Genomic DNA, 15,543 nt, shown 5'->3' with positions numbered 1-15,543 from the left:
ACGCCAAAGTTGTGGCAGGCAGATTTGAATCCAAATCGCAATTCTCCATCACCTCAACAGTGAACTCAATATGTACGGGAACGCACGTACAGTAAACACCATTTGCATGTCATCCACGATGGGCCGAGTTCCCGACAGCGTGGTTCACTTGTGTTTTTAAAAATCATGAAACCGGCGGCGCGGCTGATGACAGAGAGGGGAGGTTGAACAACAGAGAGCGACTGTGGGCTGCCGTGCTGTACACTGGCCTGGCTGGCTGGGGTGGGGGCCCAGCCAGTGCCATGTGAGGAGGGTGGTGACAGGGGAATGGGCTGAGTGGCCAGGGTGAACCCCCACGGGATGGGGCAGTGCCCAGGCATGAACCGCCATTACCGCAGCCATCTTACTGCCCACCCACTGACCGCCCACCCTGGCCCCTGGTTCTGCAGAGTGATACCGGCTGTATGGGTGCTTCCCCCCCCCCACACACCTCACCCTCCGCCACACCCAGCTGCCACTGGCCCACCCAGGGCAATGGCCACAGTAGCCCCTACAGGTGTTGCCAGGGCCAGCCACCATGTAGCCCAATTGACCTCGTTGTGCATGGGGGTACGCACCGTGATTGGAATGCAGCAATGGTGGCCTCCCTGCTTGTCGCCACAGCCCTGGGGGATGTCCTGTGGCTGTACAAACTGGCGTGCTCGAGGAGGAGGAAGCTGCAGCAGCAGAGCGTGCCACAGAGGAACAGGAGGCAGCCGCCCAGGATGGAGAGCCGGCCGGCCAACAGGCTGAGGAGGTGGTGCAGAGAGGCGCCACATGAGGTCGCGTGTGTACCGGTACCGCCTGTCATTCGAGGACCTGCCGGACCGGGCATGCCGTCGAAGTTGCTGGCTGAGTAGAGAGACAATGCAACACATCTGCCAGATCGTGGCACACCTGGCACCGCGGTTGTATGGGGGAGAACACCTGCTCCCGGTGGCCGTCAGGGTGACGGTCGCCCTGAACCTTTACACGACGGGCTCTTTCCAGGCGCCAAGTGGGGACCTGTCCGGAATGTCACAGACCTCAGTGCACAGATGCACCGATGCAGTCACGGAGGCCCTATATGCTCAGGCGGCTCAATACATCCATTTCAATGAACATCGAGCCAACCAGGTTCTCGGGTAGTGGGGTTCACCGTCATCGCCGACATGACCCGGATCCAGGGAGTGATCGACGGGATGCATGTTCCCTATAAGCACCTGGAGGTAACAGGCTGCTCCACAGAAACCTAAAGGGATACCACTTGATGAATGTGTAGCTGATATGTGACCATCAGATGCGCATCATTCACCTCTGCGCCCAATACCCGGGCAGTGTGAACAATGCCTTCATCCTGGCACACTCGGCAATTTCTGACATGTTCGAGAGATCCCCCCCCCCCCCCCCCCCCCCCCCCCCCCCCCCGGCTGAGGGGTTGGCTCCTGGGCGAAAGGGGTTGTCCACTGCGGTCGTGGCTGATGACCGATCCGGAGGCCCCAGACTGACGCGGAGACCTGCTACAACGACGCCCATACAGCAACCGGGAGCATGATCGAGTGGTACTTCGCCTCCAGAAGATACAGTTCAGGTGCCTGGACCACTCAGAGGGTCGCTTGCATCGTTGTGGCCTGCTGCGTCCTACACAACATCGTGCAGCAGAGGGGAGGCGTGCTAGGGGAGGTGGAACACCAGGCCTCGAGGAGGATGCTGGAGAGGGTGAGGGTGGGCAGGACATGGGACCCAGGCAGTCACGGGAGGCCACACAACATGTGCGCCGGGGGGGGGGGGGGGGGGGGGGGGGGGGACTGGCCAGGAGCATGGACAGCGCATCCTACCCCCACACTCCATCAACCCCACCCCCAGCCTGCAACCTCCTCCGTGATATGTGCCTGCTGCATAACAGGGTGTAGGCCCTGGGTTGGCAGTAACAGTGGGTCCGGTCCATGGGATGGAGGATGATGATAACCCGCTCTGCGATGGGCTCTGGTGCTCCACATCGTTTGACAATGTCTGACTCCTGCCCACGGTAGCATTTCCCACCTTCCACCTGGGCGATCCCTGCATGCGAGCTGGCCACACCATCACATGGTCCCATCAATTCCCTGTACAGTGGGGATGGTCGAGGGGGGCAAGCAGGGGAGCACGGGCCACCCACAATGTCTGCCCATTTCCTCCCACCAACCCTGTCTGGCCCGCTTGAAACCAGCCAACCTCTCACACCCATCTGACAGAGCACTGAGACAGGTTGTAATATTGTGTACAGGTGTGTTATGTGACAACATATATACAGAGTCGTGCCCTAGCCCCTATAACTAAACTGTGCCCTGCATCCGTGGCAACGTAACTAATGTCTAACTTTCTGGCCTTGCGGGTCCTAACGCTATGTCTAAGTAGTTCCCAGATGGTACAGCAGGAGTGGAGGCATCCTGCTGTGATTTCTGCCCTGCAACCTGGGTCCCCAATGGCGGGCATCCTCTGAGGTGACCGGGCCCAGCTGCTGCTTGGGTGTCCCGGGTGGTGTGGTGCCACCCTGTTCTGTCTGCTGCCCACCAGATGCACCAGGGACGGGAGGGGGGAGCCCGAGGTACTGTGGAGTTCCAGCACCTCCCGTGCAAGAGTCATCGGCACGGGCCCCATCACCTCCTTCTCCCTCGGGGTGCCTAATGGACCTTGGGCTACTCCATGGGATGCAGGTGTGAGAGGAGCTATCCCCTCAGGCTCCCCCATCACCTGGCGCTGCCAGTCCTGGAGGCCCGCTCAGGCTTAGTCTGGGTCCGCACGCTCACGACCATGGAGCTCATGGAGTGGACCATCTCCGTCTGGAATGTGCAACATCACCCATTGATTGTGTCACATGAGCACATTGAAAGTTAGACATGGTTTGTGTCACATGAGCCAGTGACTGCGCCATCTCCCTCTGGGATTGAGCCACCTCCCTCTGTGTCTGCACCACGTCGGCCAGTGCCTGGGCAATGCCGCCGACGTTCCCAGCCATGGCCTGCTGTGACTGGGCCAGGCTTGGGAGCGCCGGTGCAATGTCCAGGTGGCTCTGGCATATGGTTGCCTGTTAGGCGGCTACCCTGCCCTGGGCCTCGGCCAGCACCTGGACAGAATTCCCCAGGCCTTGGACATGCTGATTCAGAGGCCAAACCGTCGTCCCCAGTGCCTCCATCATGTGCCTGAACACAGCAACCAACATCGGAACATCCAGGAGATGGGACACACCTCCGGAGGACATGTCAACAGCCAGAGGGTGGGTGACTGCCGCGGGGAGGGGGCCAACACCCAGTCAGGGTGATGTTGCGAGTGGGTGTCAAGAATACAGGATCTGGGGACCAGTGAGGAGGGGGGCCCGCTGCAGCCTGGTGTGGGTGGGCAGGACATTCCAGGTAGGGGCGAGGGGGGTGGGGGGATCAGTGGGGGAATGGAGGGTCCTGGGGTGAGAGCCACTGCTGTTTGTCAGTCTAATGCCCTCTCTCAATTCCTTCCAGGTATTGAATGCTAAGATAGGGATGTTGGACGCAGAGGTTGCCCGAGTGGTGCTGGTGCTACGTAATGAGGTCAGATGCCGGAAAAGGCAGCAGCAGCATCATCTGCAGATGCTCAAGGCAGCAGCCCATGTTCCTTACCTCTCCCCACACCCTGAGGACACTCCACCCATCAGGCTAGGGGAAACCCAAAGGGGGAATCCTGCGATGGCCCAGGGATGGCTGGTTGTTTGAACAGATGACGGACAGCGAGTGGCGCAGGAGCATCCGCCTCAACAAGGAGACAATGCGGCACCTGTGCCATGGCCTCATGGATTTAGCACCACATAGAGGAGGAGGACATCCGGTGGCCATCAAGGTCATGGCAGCCCTGAAATCTTATGCCACGGGACCATTCCAGGGCTTGAGCGGGGACCTGTGTGGTATCTCACAGGCCACAGGTGCATCCAGCAGGTCACAAATGCTTTGCTTGCCCAGGTAGAAGACTACATCCAGTTTGGCATGGATCAGTCTCAGCAAGACGCCCGGGAGCAGGTTTCTCTACCACCGCAGGGATGCTCCAGGTCCAGGGGGTAATAGATGCCACGCATGTTGCCCTGCACTCACTGGGCCATCTGGAGGTCCCTATGTTAACCGAAAGGGGTTCCACTCCCTGAAAATACAACTAATCTGCGACCACCTGATGAAGAATGGGCATGCGCGGCAACAGAGTGGCTAGCACAGTTGCTTCGCAGTGCCGGGGTCCCAGGTTCGATTCCTGCTTGGGTCACTGTCTGTACGGAGTCTGTACGTTCTCCCTGTGTCTGCGTGGGTTTCCTCCAGGTACTCCGTTTTCCTCCCACAAGTCCCGAAAGATGTGGTTGTTAGGTGAATTAGACATTTTGAATTCTCCCTCTGTGTGCCCGAACAGGCACCGGAGTGTGGCGACGAGGGGATTTTCACTGTAACTTCTTTGCTGTGTTAATGTAAGCCTACCATGGTACAAATAAAGAATATTATTATTAATGCATGCGTATGCACGCTTCCTGGGATGTGTGCTCAATAGCTACATCCTGGGGTAGTCGATCATCGCTGCCCTCTTCGATGGGCACCCCAGGATGGAAGGTTGGCTATTGAGGGATGTGGTGAATGTATTATACCAATAATCCACCAGTGTATTTATATCAGTGCTATGCTGTTGCTCTTGTGGGCTTCTCTATGGGCCATTGTATGGCATTATCCATAGGGGAACATGTTGGGACATGTATGGGCTCCGCCCATGGCTCCTCCCCTTGAAGGGAGATATAAAGAGCAGTCGACCTGTAGGCGGTTCTCAGCATTGATTCAGTCGCAGGCAGGTACTGTTCTAAGTTGATTAAAGCCATGGTTTACTTCTACTCATGTCTCGAGTGAATTGATGGTCGCATCATGGGATAAGGGATATCCGCTAAGGATCTGGCTAATGGCGCCAGTACAGAGGCCGGAGACTGAAGGAGAGACCCGCTACAATGAGGCCCATGCAGCCACGGGCTGTCATTGAGCGCTGTATTGGACTCCCCAAGATGTGGTTCCGATGCCTTTACCGCTCCGGTGGTGTACTCCAGTACACCGCCCAGAGGTCACCTGCTTTGATGCGGTCTGCTGTGTTCTCCACAACCTGGCACAGCAACGGAGCGACGAGCTGGATGTTGGTGACGAGGAACATGTGGCAACCGAGGAGGTGGAGGAAGAGGGGGATGGGGGTGAGGATGATGATGAGGCGCTGGACCAGCAGGGGCTGGAGGACGAGGCCGGGGAGGAACCTGAGGCTGAGCCAGAGGCTGCAGGACAGGCGGCAGTAGTGAGGGTCCGGCAAGCCCTGAGGGCCAGGGAGGCCCTCATACTGGCCTGAGTCCATTGTTGCTACCTTACCCACCCACCCTCACAGGATATGTGTCACGCCACTCCAGGGTCCTGGGTCTGTGTCAGCACTGTCCGCGGGTCACTGTCGAGGGCAGGGGGTGATGGTAACCCGCAGAGATCTGGGTGCTGGTGCTTCTCAATCTATGCCATAGTCTGACCCCTGCCTGTCTGCTGAGATCTCGTTCGCACCCATCACCTGGACGCGGTGATGCATTGTGGAAGAATGTGACAGAGGCAACATACTGGTTGTGCGCAAGAGTGTTTATTGTTCAATGTAGGTCTCCACTCTCCCAATGGTGCAGCCTCCCACCCACACCTCACCCCTACCTACCCCGTCCCTCTCCCCCGGTGCCCTCAGTGATCCTCGATGTGCTTGGCCCTTCTAGCACTACTACTGCTATGTCCAGGCGTCTCCCCAGGATGCACAACTGAGGTGGAGGCAGCCAGCTGCTACCTTATCCCGTGGCCCTCGATGCCCCTGGCGGGTGTCCTCCTGGGGCTCTGGGGCTGGAGGGCCCCGGCTCACTTGTCGACGGCAATACTCAGCCGTGCCGCCATGTCCTGTGTGCTGACCTCGAGACGCGGCCTCATCAGAGGCTGGAACCCGGGAGAGCTGGTGGCCAGCGTCACCCCACATGGGTCCGGGTTGGGATTCAGCGCACCCTCCTCCCGGTCAGTGCCCATAAGACTCCAGGGCTCACCTTGGGATGGAGGGGCAACTGATATGAGCCCCGGCTGCCCCTGCATCATCTGGCTCTGCCAGCCCTGGCGGTTCCCCATGGTCTGCACCATCATGTCAACGCCCTTGGTGATGCTCCTCACTGACTGGACATGTTCTGCAGCACTTCGGCAATGCCCACCTGCGACTGGGACAAGCTCCGCAGCACCTCGGCCATTCCCATCTGAGAGCGGTACATTTCCCGCAGCACCTTATCAAGGTTGGCCTGGGACTGGGTGACATCCCCCAGCGAGGCAGACATACTGCCAAGACGCTCAGTCATAGTCGTCACCGACTGCGCGATGCCTTGGACGCCTTCACTAATGGTGGCAATGTCTTGCACCAGGTTCTCCACTGCGATTGCCACCTAGCACTGTTGACCTCGGTGCCAGTGTCCTGCGCCAGTAGTCTCTGGGACTCCTCCAAGCTCCTATGGATCTGCTTGAGTGACGTTGACATCTCCCTCTGAATATCCCAGACGCTCCCTATCTTTTCCTCAGCTCTGGATAACCCTGGCCCAGAGGCTCAGCATCAAGTTGGGACACAGCTGGGTCGCGGGATCCAGCAGACCTCCAACTGCTGGCCTGCCTCCACCTGATGTACATCAGCAGCAATGTGGTGCTCACCAGATTATGCACCTGAAGCCTGACCACTAACATTTCCCATCGAGGTGTGTGTATCAGCGCTGGTGGAGGTTGGGGATGACAGCTAGGCCGCGACTATAACAGTTGCATCCTCGGAGCCAGGAGAGGATGGGCCGGCGTCGTCGGCTGAAGAACCTGTCCTCTGCCACACCAATCACCTCCAGGTCCCGCTGCTTAAAGGAGGGGAGGATTCTCAAGTCCGGCAGCCCACCGCCACTCTGGGCCCTCTCCCGCCGATTATAGGAGAGCTTTTCCTGAGGAGACATAGAGAGGGCATCGTTAACCACATGCGTGGTTCACAGTTGTGGGGCCTGGGGGGAGGGGTGAAAGGAGGGTTGAAGAGGTGGGTGCAGGGAATGCTGAAGGAGGGTAGGGGATGGCGTGTGGGTTAGGGGTTGCCTGGGGGCATGCCCCCTTTGGGAGGGGGGGGGGGAACGGTGGGACGTCGGTGTCTACTCACTCGTGCTGCACGGTTTAGATCATTGACCTTTTTCCTGCACTGCTGGCCAGTCCTCCTGGTCACACTGCCTGAACTGACTGCTGCCGCCACCTCATCCCACGCAGCACTGGCTGCCTTTTGGCTCACCTGCCGGGATCCTCGGGAGAACAGGACATCCCTTCTGGCCTCAATGCGTCCAGGAGCCTCCCCAGGTCAGCATCCCCGAACCTTGGGGCTGGTCTCCTCGGCGCCATTGTTGCGAGCTGGCTGGAGTTGGCCAAGCAAGTGCAGCTTAAGTGCTGCTCGACATTGGTTTTGGGGGGTGGTGGGAGCTGGCATTTGGGGCGTGGGGGGAGCTGGCATTTGGGGCGTGAAGCCCGTGAGGCCTCGTTAAGTGGACCAAGGCGCCGTGAAACACACAATTCCTGTTCGCCAGGACACTTAGAAATTTTTCCAAAGAGTCGCACCCACTGTCATCACCCGACCCGAGCTCCGAGGTCTTCAGAGTCTTGGGCGGGAGGCTGGTGTCTGAGCTGCTACTTTCGTCGCTGCTCGGCTCATGGGGGGTCGCCAGCTGTGGCACTGGCTGGGGGTAGGGGACGCCAGATGGACCCGGCCCTTTTCCAGCTGGTTCTTTAAGACACAAGATGAGATGCATGATTAGACCATGGGCCGTGGAGAGAGGGCGGGTGAGGGGGTGTGATAGTGGTGTGGAGTGAGGATGGGGTTGTGCAGAGAGGGTGGTATGGGGTGGTTGACACACATGGCATGGGAACTGCAACTCAGCGGGGTCTCACTTCCTTGCCCACGGCCGAACTCCACCGCCTGCAGGACTGGCAGCAGGGGAGCCTCAAGGGATAGCTCTGCTTGCACCCCCATCCCATGGGGTAGCCTGGGGTCCAACTGGCACCCCAAGGGTGAAAGAGGTGATAGGGCCTGTGCTGGTGACTCCCACAGGGGAGGTGCCGAAACACCGCAGCATCTTGGACTCCCTTCCACTCCTGTCCCTGGTGCATCGTTTGGGCAGTTGGCAGAACAGGGCGACACCATGCCACCTGGGACATCCAAGCAGCAACGGGGCCCGTACAAGTCCGGTCGCCCAAGAAGACAGCTGCCAAAGCGGTCACAGGTCACAAGACGTGAGTCACAGAGTGTAGCGTCTGCGGATCCACCGAGACATGGCGTTAGGGCCCGTAAGGCTAGAAAGTTAAATACCAGTTATGTTGGAATGGGTGCAGGGCACAGTTTAGTTATAGGGGCTAGGGCATGAATCTGTATATATGTTGTCACATAACACACCTGTACATAATGTTACAACCTGTCTCGGTGCTCTGTCAGATGGGTGTGAGGGGTGGACTGGTCTGGCTGGCCGGCAAGGGGGTGTGGGGGGGGGGGGGGTTTGGGGAATGGGCGGACGTTGTGGGGGCCTGGGCTCCCCACTCTCTTGACCGTCTCCACCATTACCCCAGGGATCCGATGGGACTATGTAATGGAATGGCCAGCTCGCTTGCAGGGATCACCCAGGTTGGAAGTGCTACCGTGGGCAGGGGTCGGACATTGTCAAACGATGTGGAGCACCAGCGTTCATCGCAGAGTGAGTTGACATCATCCTCCATCCCATGGACCAGACCCGATATTACTGCCAACCCAGGGCCCGCACCCTGCAGTGCGGTATTTATGTATCATGGAGGGGTTGCAACCGAGGAGGTAGCCGGGGGAGGGGGGATGCAATCTGTGCCCATTGCCAGTACCCCCCCCCCGCGCTAGTCTGCGAATCCGGAGGAGTTCAGTGCGTCCTGTGCGTTGGACCTGGTGCACATGTCATGCAGCCTCCCATGCCTACTTCGGTCTCATGTCCTGCCCTTCTTGCCCTCCCCCACATCTTTTTCGCTTGAGGAGGCCTCGGATTCTTCCTCTTCCTCCAGCACATCTCCCTCTGCTACGCAACATTGTGGAGGATGTAGCAGGCCAGCACGAGGTGGGCGACCCTCTCAGTGTCTTACTGGAGGGCTCCTCCAGAGTGGTTTAGGCACCCGAATCGCATCTTCAGAAGGCAGAAGCATCTCACGATCACGGTCCTGGTCATTGCAATGGTATCGCTGTTGCATGTCTCGTCATCGGTCTGTGGCCTCCAGATAGGCGTCATCAGCTACGACCACAGCGGATAACCCCTGTCACCCTGGAGCCAACCTCTCACCCAAGGGTGCGCCTCGAAGATGCCTGGAATCTTCGCGTGTGCCAGTATGAAGGCGTTGTGCACGCTGCCCAGGTATCGGCGTAGCGGTGCAAGCTGCACGTCTAATAGTCACATATGAGCTACACGTTTATCGAGTGGAACCCCTTCGGTTTGTGTAGAGCGGCCTGTCATCTGCAGGTGCTCGTAGGGGGGCAGGCATCCCGTCGATCACCCCCTGGACCCGGGCCATCTCGGTGATGCCGGCGAACCCTACTGCCCGGGCACCCTGGTGGGCTCAGTCCACATTGAAATGGATGTATTGAGCCGCCTGGGCTTTTAGGGCCTCCGTGACGGCCCGGATGTACCTGTGCACCGAGCTTTGTGAGAAACCGGACAGGTCCCTACTTGGCACCTGGAAGGATTGGATTGGATTGGATTTGTTTATTGTCACGTGTACCGAGGTACAGTGAAAAGTATTTTTCTGCAAGCAGCTCAACAGATCATTCAGTACATGGGAAGAAAAGGGAATTAAACAGAATTCAAGAAAATACAAGAAACTACATGAGAATACATAATAGACCCCGTGGTGTAAAGGTTCAGGGCGACCGTCATCTTGATGGCCACCGGGAGCAGGTGTCCTCCCCCATAACCCCGCGGTGCCAGGAGCGCCATTATCTGGCAGAAATTTGGCACTGCCTCCCTGCTCAGCCAGAATTCTCGACGGCATGCCCGGTTCTCATGCGATGCCTCCTTTGCACCTCCTCCTCCTTGGTCGGTTGGGTGGCCGGCTCTCCATCCTCAGCGGCTGCCTCCTGTTCCTCTGCAGCATGATCCGCTGCTGCAAGGTCCTGCTCCTCGAGCGGCGCCAGTTGTACAGCCGCAGGGCACCCCCCAGGGCTGTGTGACTGGCAGGAAGGCCACCATTGCTGGTTGAATTCCAATATCCATTGTCTGCATGGGATGAAAGGCTGACATGTTAGCATGGTGCGTATCCCCGTGTCCAACCAGGTCCATCGGGTTACAATGCTGGTCCCGGTTGGGCCTGCAGGACCTGCCCCCCATCTCCATACCCCTGGCCCCATCACGTGCAGGCACCTATACGGCTGGTGCCACTCTGCAGAACCAGGGGCCAAGGTGGGTGGTCAGTAGGGTGCGCAGCAACATGGCAGGCCGTGGTAATTGCAGTGCGTGCCTGGATACTGAGGGAGGGGGGGTCACCCCGGCCACTCGACCCCCCCACTCCTGCCAGCCTGACCAGTGTCCCGAAAGCCCACAGTTACGGCTCTGTGTCCTACCTCTTCTCTCTCCCTCATCAGCCATGATGCTGGTTTCACGATTTTTAAAAGCATATATGAACAACGCCATCGGAAACTTGGCCCATCGGAGGCAGAGAGTCACAGAGACCCCGGAGAATACCAGTCAGGCCTGTTAATGATATGCAAACAGTGTTTATTGTACTTGCGTCCAGACCGCATTGGCGCCGCTGTCCAGGCGATGGAGAATTGCGATTTGGCGTCAAATGGGCGCCTGCCGCGATTTCGGCGTCTGAAACGATTTGTTGCCCCACTCGTGTTTCCCAATTCTGGCGTCAGTGGACAGAGAATCCCACCCACCATTTTCAGGTAACAACAACTCTGTACAGGAAAGAAAACGGGAGAAGTGGAACAAGGGACAAATGAAAAAAAACACAGACCTACAACAATGTCCCCATACAAAACCATCTGAACCACCTCAAACCCATTCAGTTCAGTCCGAGTCCTTGAGCTTTAAGAAAAGCCACCACTTCCTTGAAGAAGTAGTCCTTGGCATTATGCATAACCCTTTGCTTCGCTGGGTACACCACACCAAATTGCACACCACCCACACTTGAAAAGTGCTGACTTCGCCTTATAAAAGGCCACCCGCCTCCTTGTCAACTCTGCCGCAACATCCAGGTATATACAAACACTGCTGCTTCCCCACCAAACTTCCTGATTCTCCTTGGCCCACTTCAGGACCTCATCCTCCATCCGATTGTTATGAAAATATGCTGTCACTGCTCGCGGTGACTCATTCACTTGTGGTTTTGCCCGGAGCGAACGGATGGCCTGATTCAGCTCGAATGGGAGGTTGGGGGAAACCTGATTCTCCTCCCCATCAACTTCATAAACATCGACTCAAAATATTCAGTCGGCCTCGGACCCTCCACCACCCTCAGGCAATCCCACGATCCTGAGGTTAAACAGCCTCAACCTATTCTCCAGGTCCTCGACCTTAGCTCTCAGGCTCTTGTTCCTGTCCTCAACTCTACAGCTCAGCATCCAGTGAGGCCAACTGATCGCTATGCCACAACAGCGTCTCCTCCACTCCCTTGAACACCTCACCATGCTCCTGCACTGTCTCCAAAGTCTTTCCCAATGCCTCCTTTATCAGGCTAATACGTCGTTCACTGACTTTTTGAGGGTCTCCAGCATCTCCTTCCCTTGCCTCTCAAAATTCTTGCCGAATGGCCTTTCAAGTTTGACAGCCATTACGTCCATCAGCTTATCGACTGTGATAGGTGTGGCCCCACCCAATGATCTTGCCTCCGCCATCTTCGATCCCGCAGGACTCCGCACCTTGCTCAGTTCCTCAGAAGGATTCGCTCACACCGTTCTTCCCAATATTCTTTTTTGTGCCTTTTGACATCCTCACCAGAGGAGACAAATCTGTCCACCTATTACCCCCAAGAACAGGGTGAAAAGAATCAAAAACCAAGGACTCTAGCAGGAGCTACCTTACGTGCAACCTCCTTCGACATGCCACCACCGGAAGTCGAAACATGAGCGAGGTTTAATAACATTTGTTTTGGAGTAACAATTTTACTGTTGCCCCCTCTGCATTCCAATAAATACCCAATTTTAGCAAAATTACCAAATCTCGATCACTTTCTCATGCATTTCCCACCTGCAACTCTGATATCTGGTTGAGAGCCTGTTCTTGCTCTTGGAGCAATTTCCCGTGACTATCTTTCAAGTGAGTAGAATAGGAATCAGCTTGTTCTGTGCCCTTATTGCTCTGCTTCATTAAGCTTTCCATCTTGGAAATCTAGAAAGTCAATCAATGCTGAGTAAGCAACAGTAGATTAAGTTGTTCCTTACCTACGGTAACATACAGCTCTATTAGTGCTCACCTGCTGCAGGGAATCCTGAAGTTTATTGTAAAGCTCCTCCTTTTCGTTCTCTAGCTGTCGTCTTTCATTCTCAACTTTGATGTTAATTTCATCTAATTGATTCTGTAGTTCCTGCAATAGAGATGTTAATTATTGTAGGAATGCCTAACATCATCATTTTATGTAATCAAACTTGTCTGAAAGTACCACTATGTTAACTGTCCAAAAATGATGTTTCCAAAAATGATGTTTCATTACAATAACTGAAACAGATGCAGTTACCTACAGTGATGTTTGCACTCCGTAAATATCACGCTGTATTGAGCTTCCAGGCAGAGATGCTTTCTGCAATAAGCATCATGTCTTTTGTTGCTGGCAGACAGGTAACCTCATGTCACCATTTACCATAAAATGGGTTGACATAAGGTGACCCAGTAGTTCAAATGGTAGGAGCGCTTGACACTCAATGAAAATCATGAGTTTGATGCTCAATGCTTCCTGCCTGATTCACTCCATTGGCTTTGTTGTGTCAGCTTATGGAAGGGTCACTAGATGAGGCAGCACAAAGTACCAAAGTGCTAGATAGTCCTCCTCCTATAAGTACCATGCCAACGAGGGCATGGTGACCATGCACTTCCATTGGATTGGTCCATAATTATGCTTGTCAAAGTACTGCAGCGGTTTGCCGTTGCCTTCTCCAGTGTGGCTGACCAGTGGACCACTCATCAAGCATATTGGCAGTATTTAGAGGATGATATTCAACTTGTTTAAACAGGTTGGTGATCAGCCTGTAAATCCTTACAACACGTGTAATGGCTGGTGGTAAGAGAACCCAGAGCTTCTGGCCTAGTGGTAGGGACACTACCCAGTGTGCCACAAGACCATGCTAGATATTATCAGTAGAAAAACGAATACAGACTCATTTGTCTTGTTACTCAGCTCCAACAAACAGCATTCCTGCACTCCTGCAACATTTGCCTTTCTCACATGAGCCAAGCCAAGGAATAGGGGAACGCACAGGGCTGAAAAATATAATTGCAGTCCAGTTAGCCAGTGGCAGTCTCTCTGAGTTAAGTTGGTAATTTACTGCAAATTTATAGGCAGTCTTACATTATGAAAATAACTGGAGCATTCAGGATTTGTCTGAACAAAAGGAGATTTTCTGACAGTCTGGAGGAGGATAGGGTTGATATTCAAAACCAGGTCCCATGGTATTTTAAACCTTAGCACCAACCATTCCTAGCTGAATAAATATGCATCATCTAAATGTTAATGAGACACATTCAATACAGTATGGCCAAGAAAACACTAGATACCACATGTACATTTTGCAGCTGTTTTCTTTCTAATTCCATTGAGGTCTGGACTGCCTTGATTTCAGTGGTGTGTTTCTTCACCAGCTCCTCCAATCCTTTCATCAGCTGCTCCTTCAGGCGAAGCTTCTCCTCTTCAGCCACTCGCTTTAGTTTCTTCAGTTCATCCTCGTGTTTTTTATGGTACTCTTCTTTTTCACGAGTAAGAATGTCAATAACCTACAAGGCAAAGGATTCTTCTGCTTCATCAATCATCGATTCATAAAAGTATCAATGAATAATACTTCAACATGAATAAATGTATTAAAATAAAGTACCAACAAGCACAAAAACTTTCTAAATAAAAAACCATAATTTGCATTTATAATTTGTAATTAACCTAGTAAAACACCCCAAGATGATTCAAATATTGATATTTGGACAGGTTACAACATCAGTAACAACTTCAATTGTGAACAAAAGGTGCAAAATATAATTTTAAAAATTTTTTTTTACTGCAGAACTAGAAAGAAGATTCAATGCATTACAAAACATTCATTGCAAAACAGGCCTCTCTCCAGTCTGCTCCAACAATGATCTCCTGGGAACACTGTCTTCAAATGGATTCAGAACTTGGTATTTAAACTTGAATTATAAGTTATATTATTCATCTGGCTATGAAAAAGTCAAATATTTTATTCAGGCCTTGGTGGTACTTGGACAATCAACTTCAAAAGCACTTTCCAAACCCCGACCTCTACCACCGAGATGAACAGGCAGATGCACGGGGACCTGCACGTTCCTCTCCAAGCCACGCATCACCCTAACTTGGAACTATATCGCTTCTTGTTCCCTGCCACTGAGTCAAACTCCTGGAACTCCCTTCTTAACAGCACTGTGGATGTACTTGTACCACATGGATATGTATGGAGGGTGGACCTGAAGGCACCTCTGCTCTTCGTGGTTCACAAGAAATGCTGCAACGGCGCTAAACGTCCCTTGCCTCACATCAGCTGCCAGATCTTACATCTGGAAAATCTGGCTAGCAAGAGTTAAATCTGAAAAACAGATCAAATTCAAGGCTTCCATCTTCTGTCACATATTTTATAATACCTACCTGTTTCCAAGGTGCGGGTTGGCTGCCTGCACCTTTTTGTGCCTAAACCACAGTGTGTGTTAACCCATATACGGTGGACAAATGACTACAAGTCTGTTTCATGAAACACTTCAATATTTATTTACTTCCACACAATGCTAAAGTTATTCAATCTCACACACACACATACATAAGTCAAACTACAAAGCTAATACATGCAAGAACTTAACTTAACTTTCAAGTGACTGACAAGTACCGGGCAGATATGGCCTTTATCTATGACCCGCAGTCTTGTAGTTCTTGATGGCCTGTTGCTGGTCTTCCTCGTCCTTGGCTCTGGTCTTCCTTCTATCGGTGGCGTGGATGGTCTTCTTCTTCTATGTCCGGTGAAGGGTCACCGTTGTTGGTTGCTGTTGAGAGAGCGAGTGAGGGGTTGTGCAGCATATTTTATCCCTGGGAATTTTCTTGCCCTTTTGGGGTGGTCCCAGGTAAGCTTCCAATCAATCAATCATAGCTTGATCACCCTAATCGATCAAGTCCAATCAAGACTCGCCTCCTTGATGGCGGGGTGTGTCCTTACCGGCCATGTCCACTGGTGTCCATGGCACGTAGGCCTTTCCAAATAAGGGAATAGATGCCACTGAGTCTGCTACATTGTAGGTGATTTGCATTTAAGCCC

The 15,543-nt window shown here is 54.0% G+C and overlaps 1 protein-coding gene across 13 annotated transcripts in view; it reads right to left on the bottom strand.

Annotated features, from left to right (window-relative positions):
• LOC119963039 (protein FAM184B-like) overlaps positions 1-15,543 on the bottom strand; it is a 595,873-nt gene that overhangs the window by 180,549 nt on the left and 399,781 nt on the right. For 12 of the 13 annotated variants that reach the window (XR_005460015.1, XR_005460013.1, XR_005460016.1 and 9 more), the window contains 3 exons: positions 13,802-14,008; positions 12,498-12,608; positions 12,272-12,412 (listed from right to left, as the gene is read on the bottom strand). Coding sequence is in view for 9 of the 13 variants with exons in the window: in XM_038791545.1 (XP_038647473.1) it covers positions 12,272-12,412; positions 12,498-12,608; positions 13,802-14,008 (459 nt within the window). In the remaining 4 variants the exon portion in view is untranslated. The remainder of the gene's footprint in view (positions 1-12,271; positions 12,413-12,497; positions 12,609-13,801; positions 14,009-15,543) is intronic. The other variant, XM_038791546.1, reaches the window with a different exon arrangement.

Source organism: Scyliorhinus canicula, chromosome 3 (genome assembly GCF_902713615.1).
Source record: "Scyliorhinus canicula chromosome 3, sScyCan1.1, whole genome shotgun sequence".
Classification (NCBI taxonomy): domain Eukaryota; kingdom Metazoa; phylum Chordata; class Chondrichthyes; order Carcharhiniformes; family Scyliorhinidae; genus Scyliorhinus; species Scyliorhinus canicula.
This window is presented reverse-complemented; position numbering and strand designations above follow the sequence as displayed.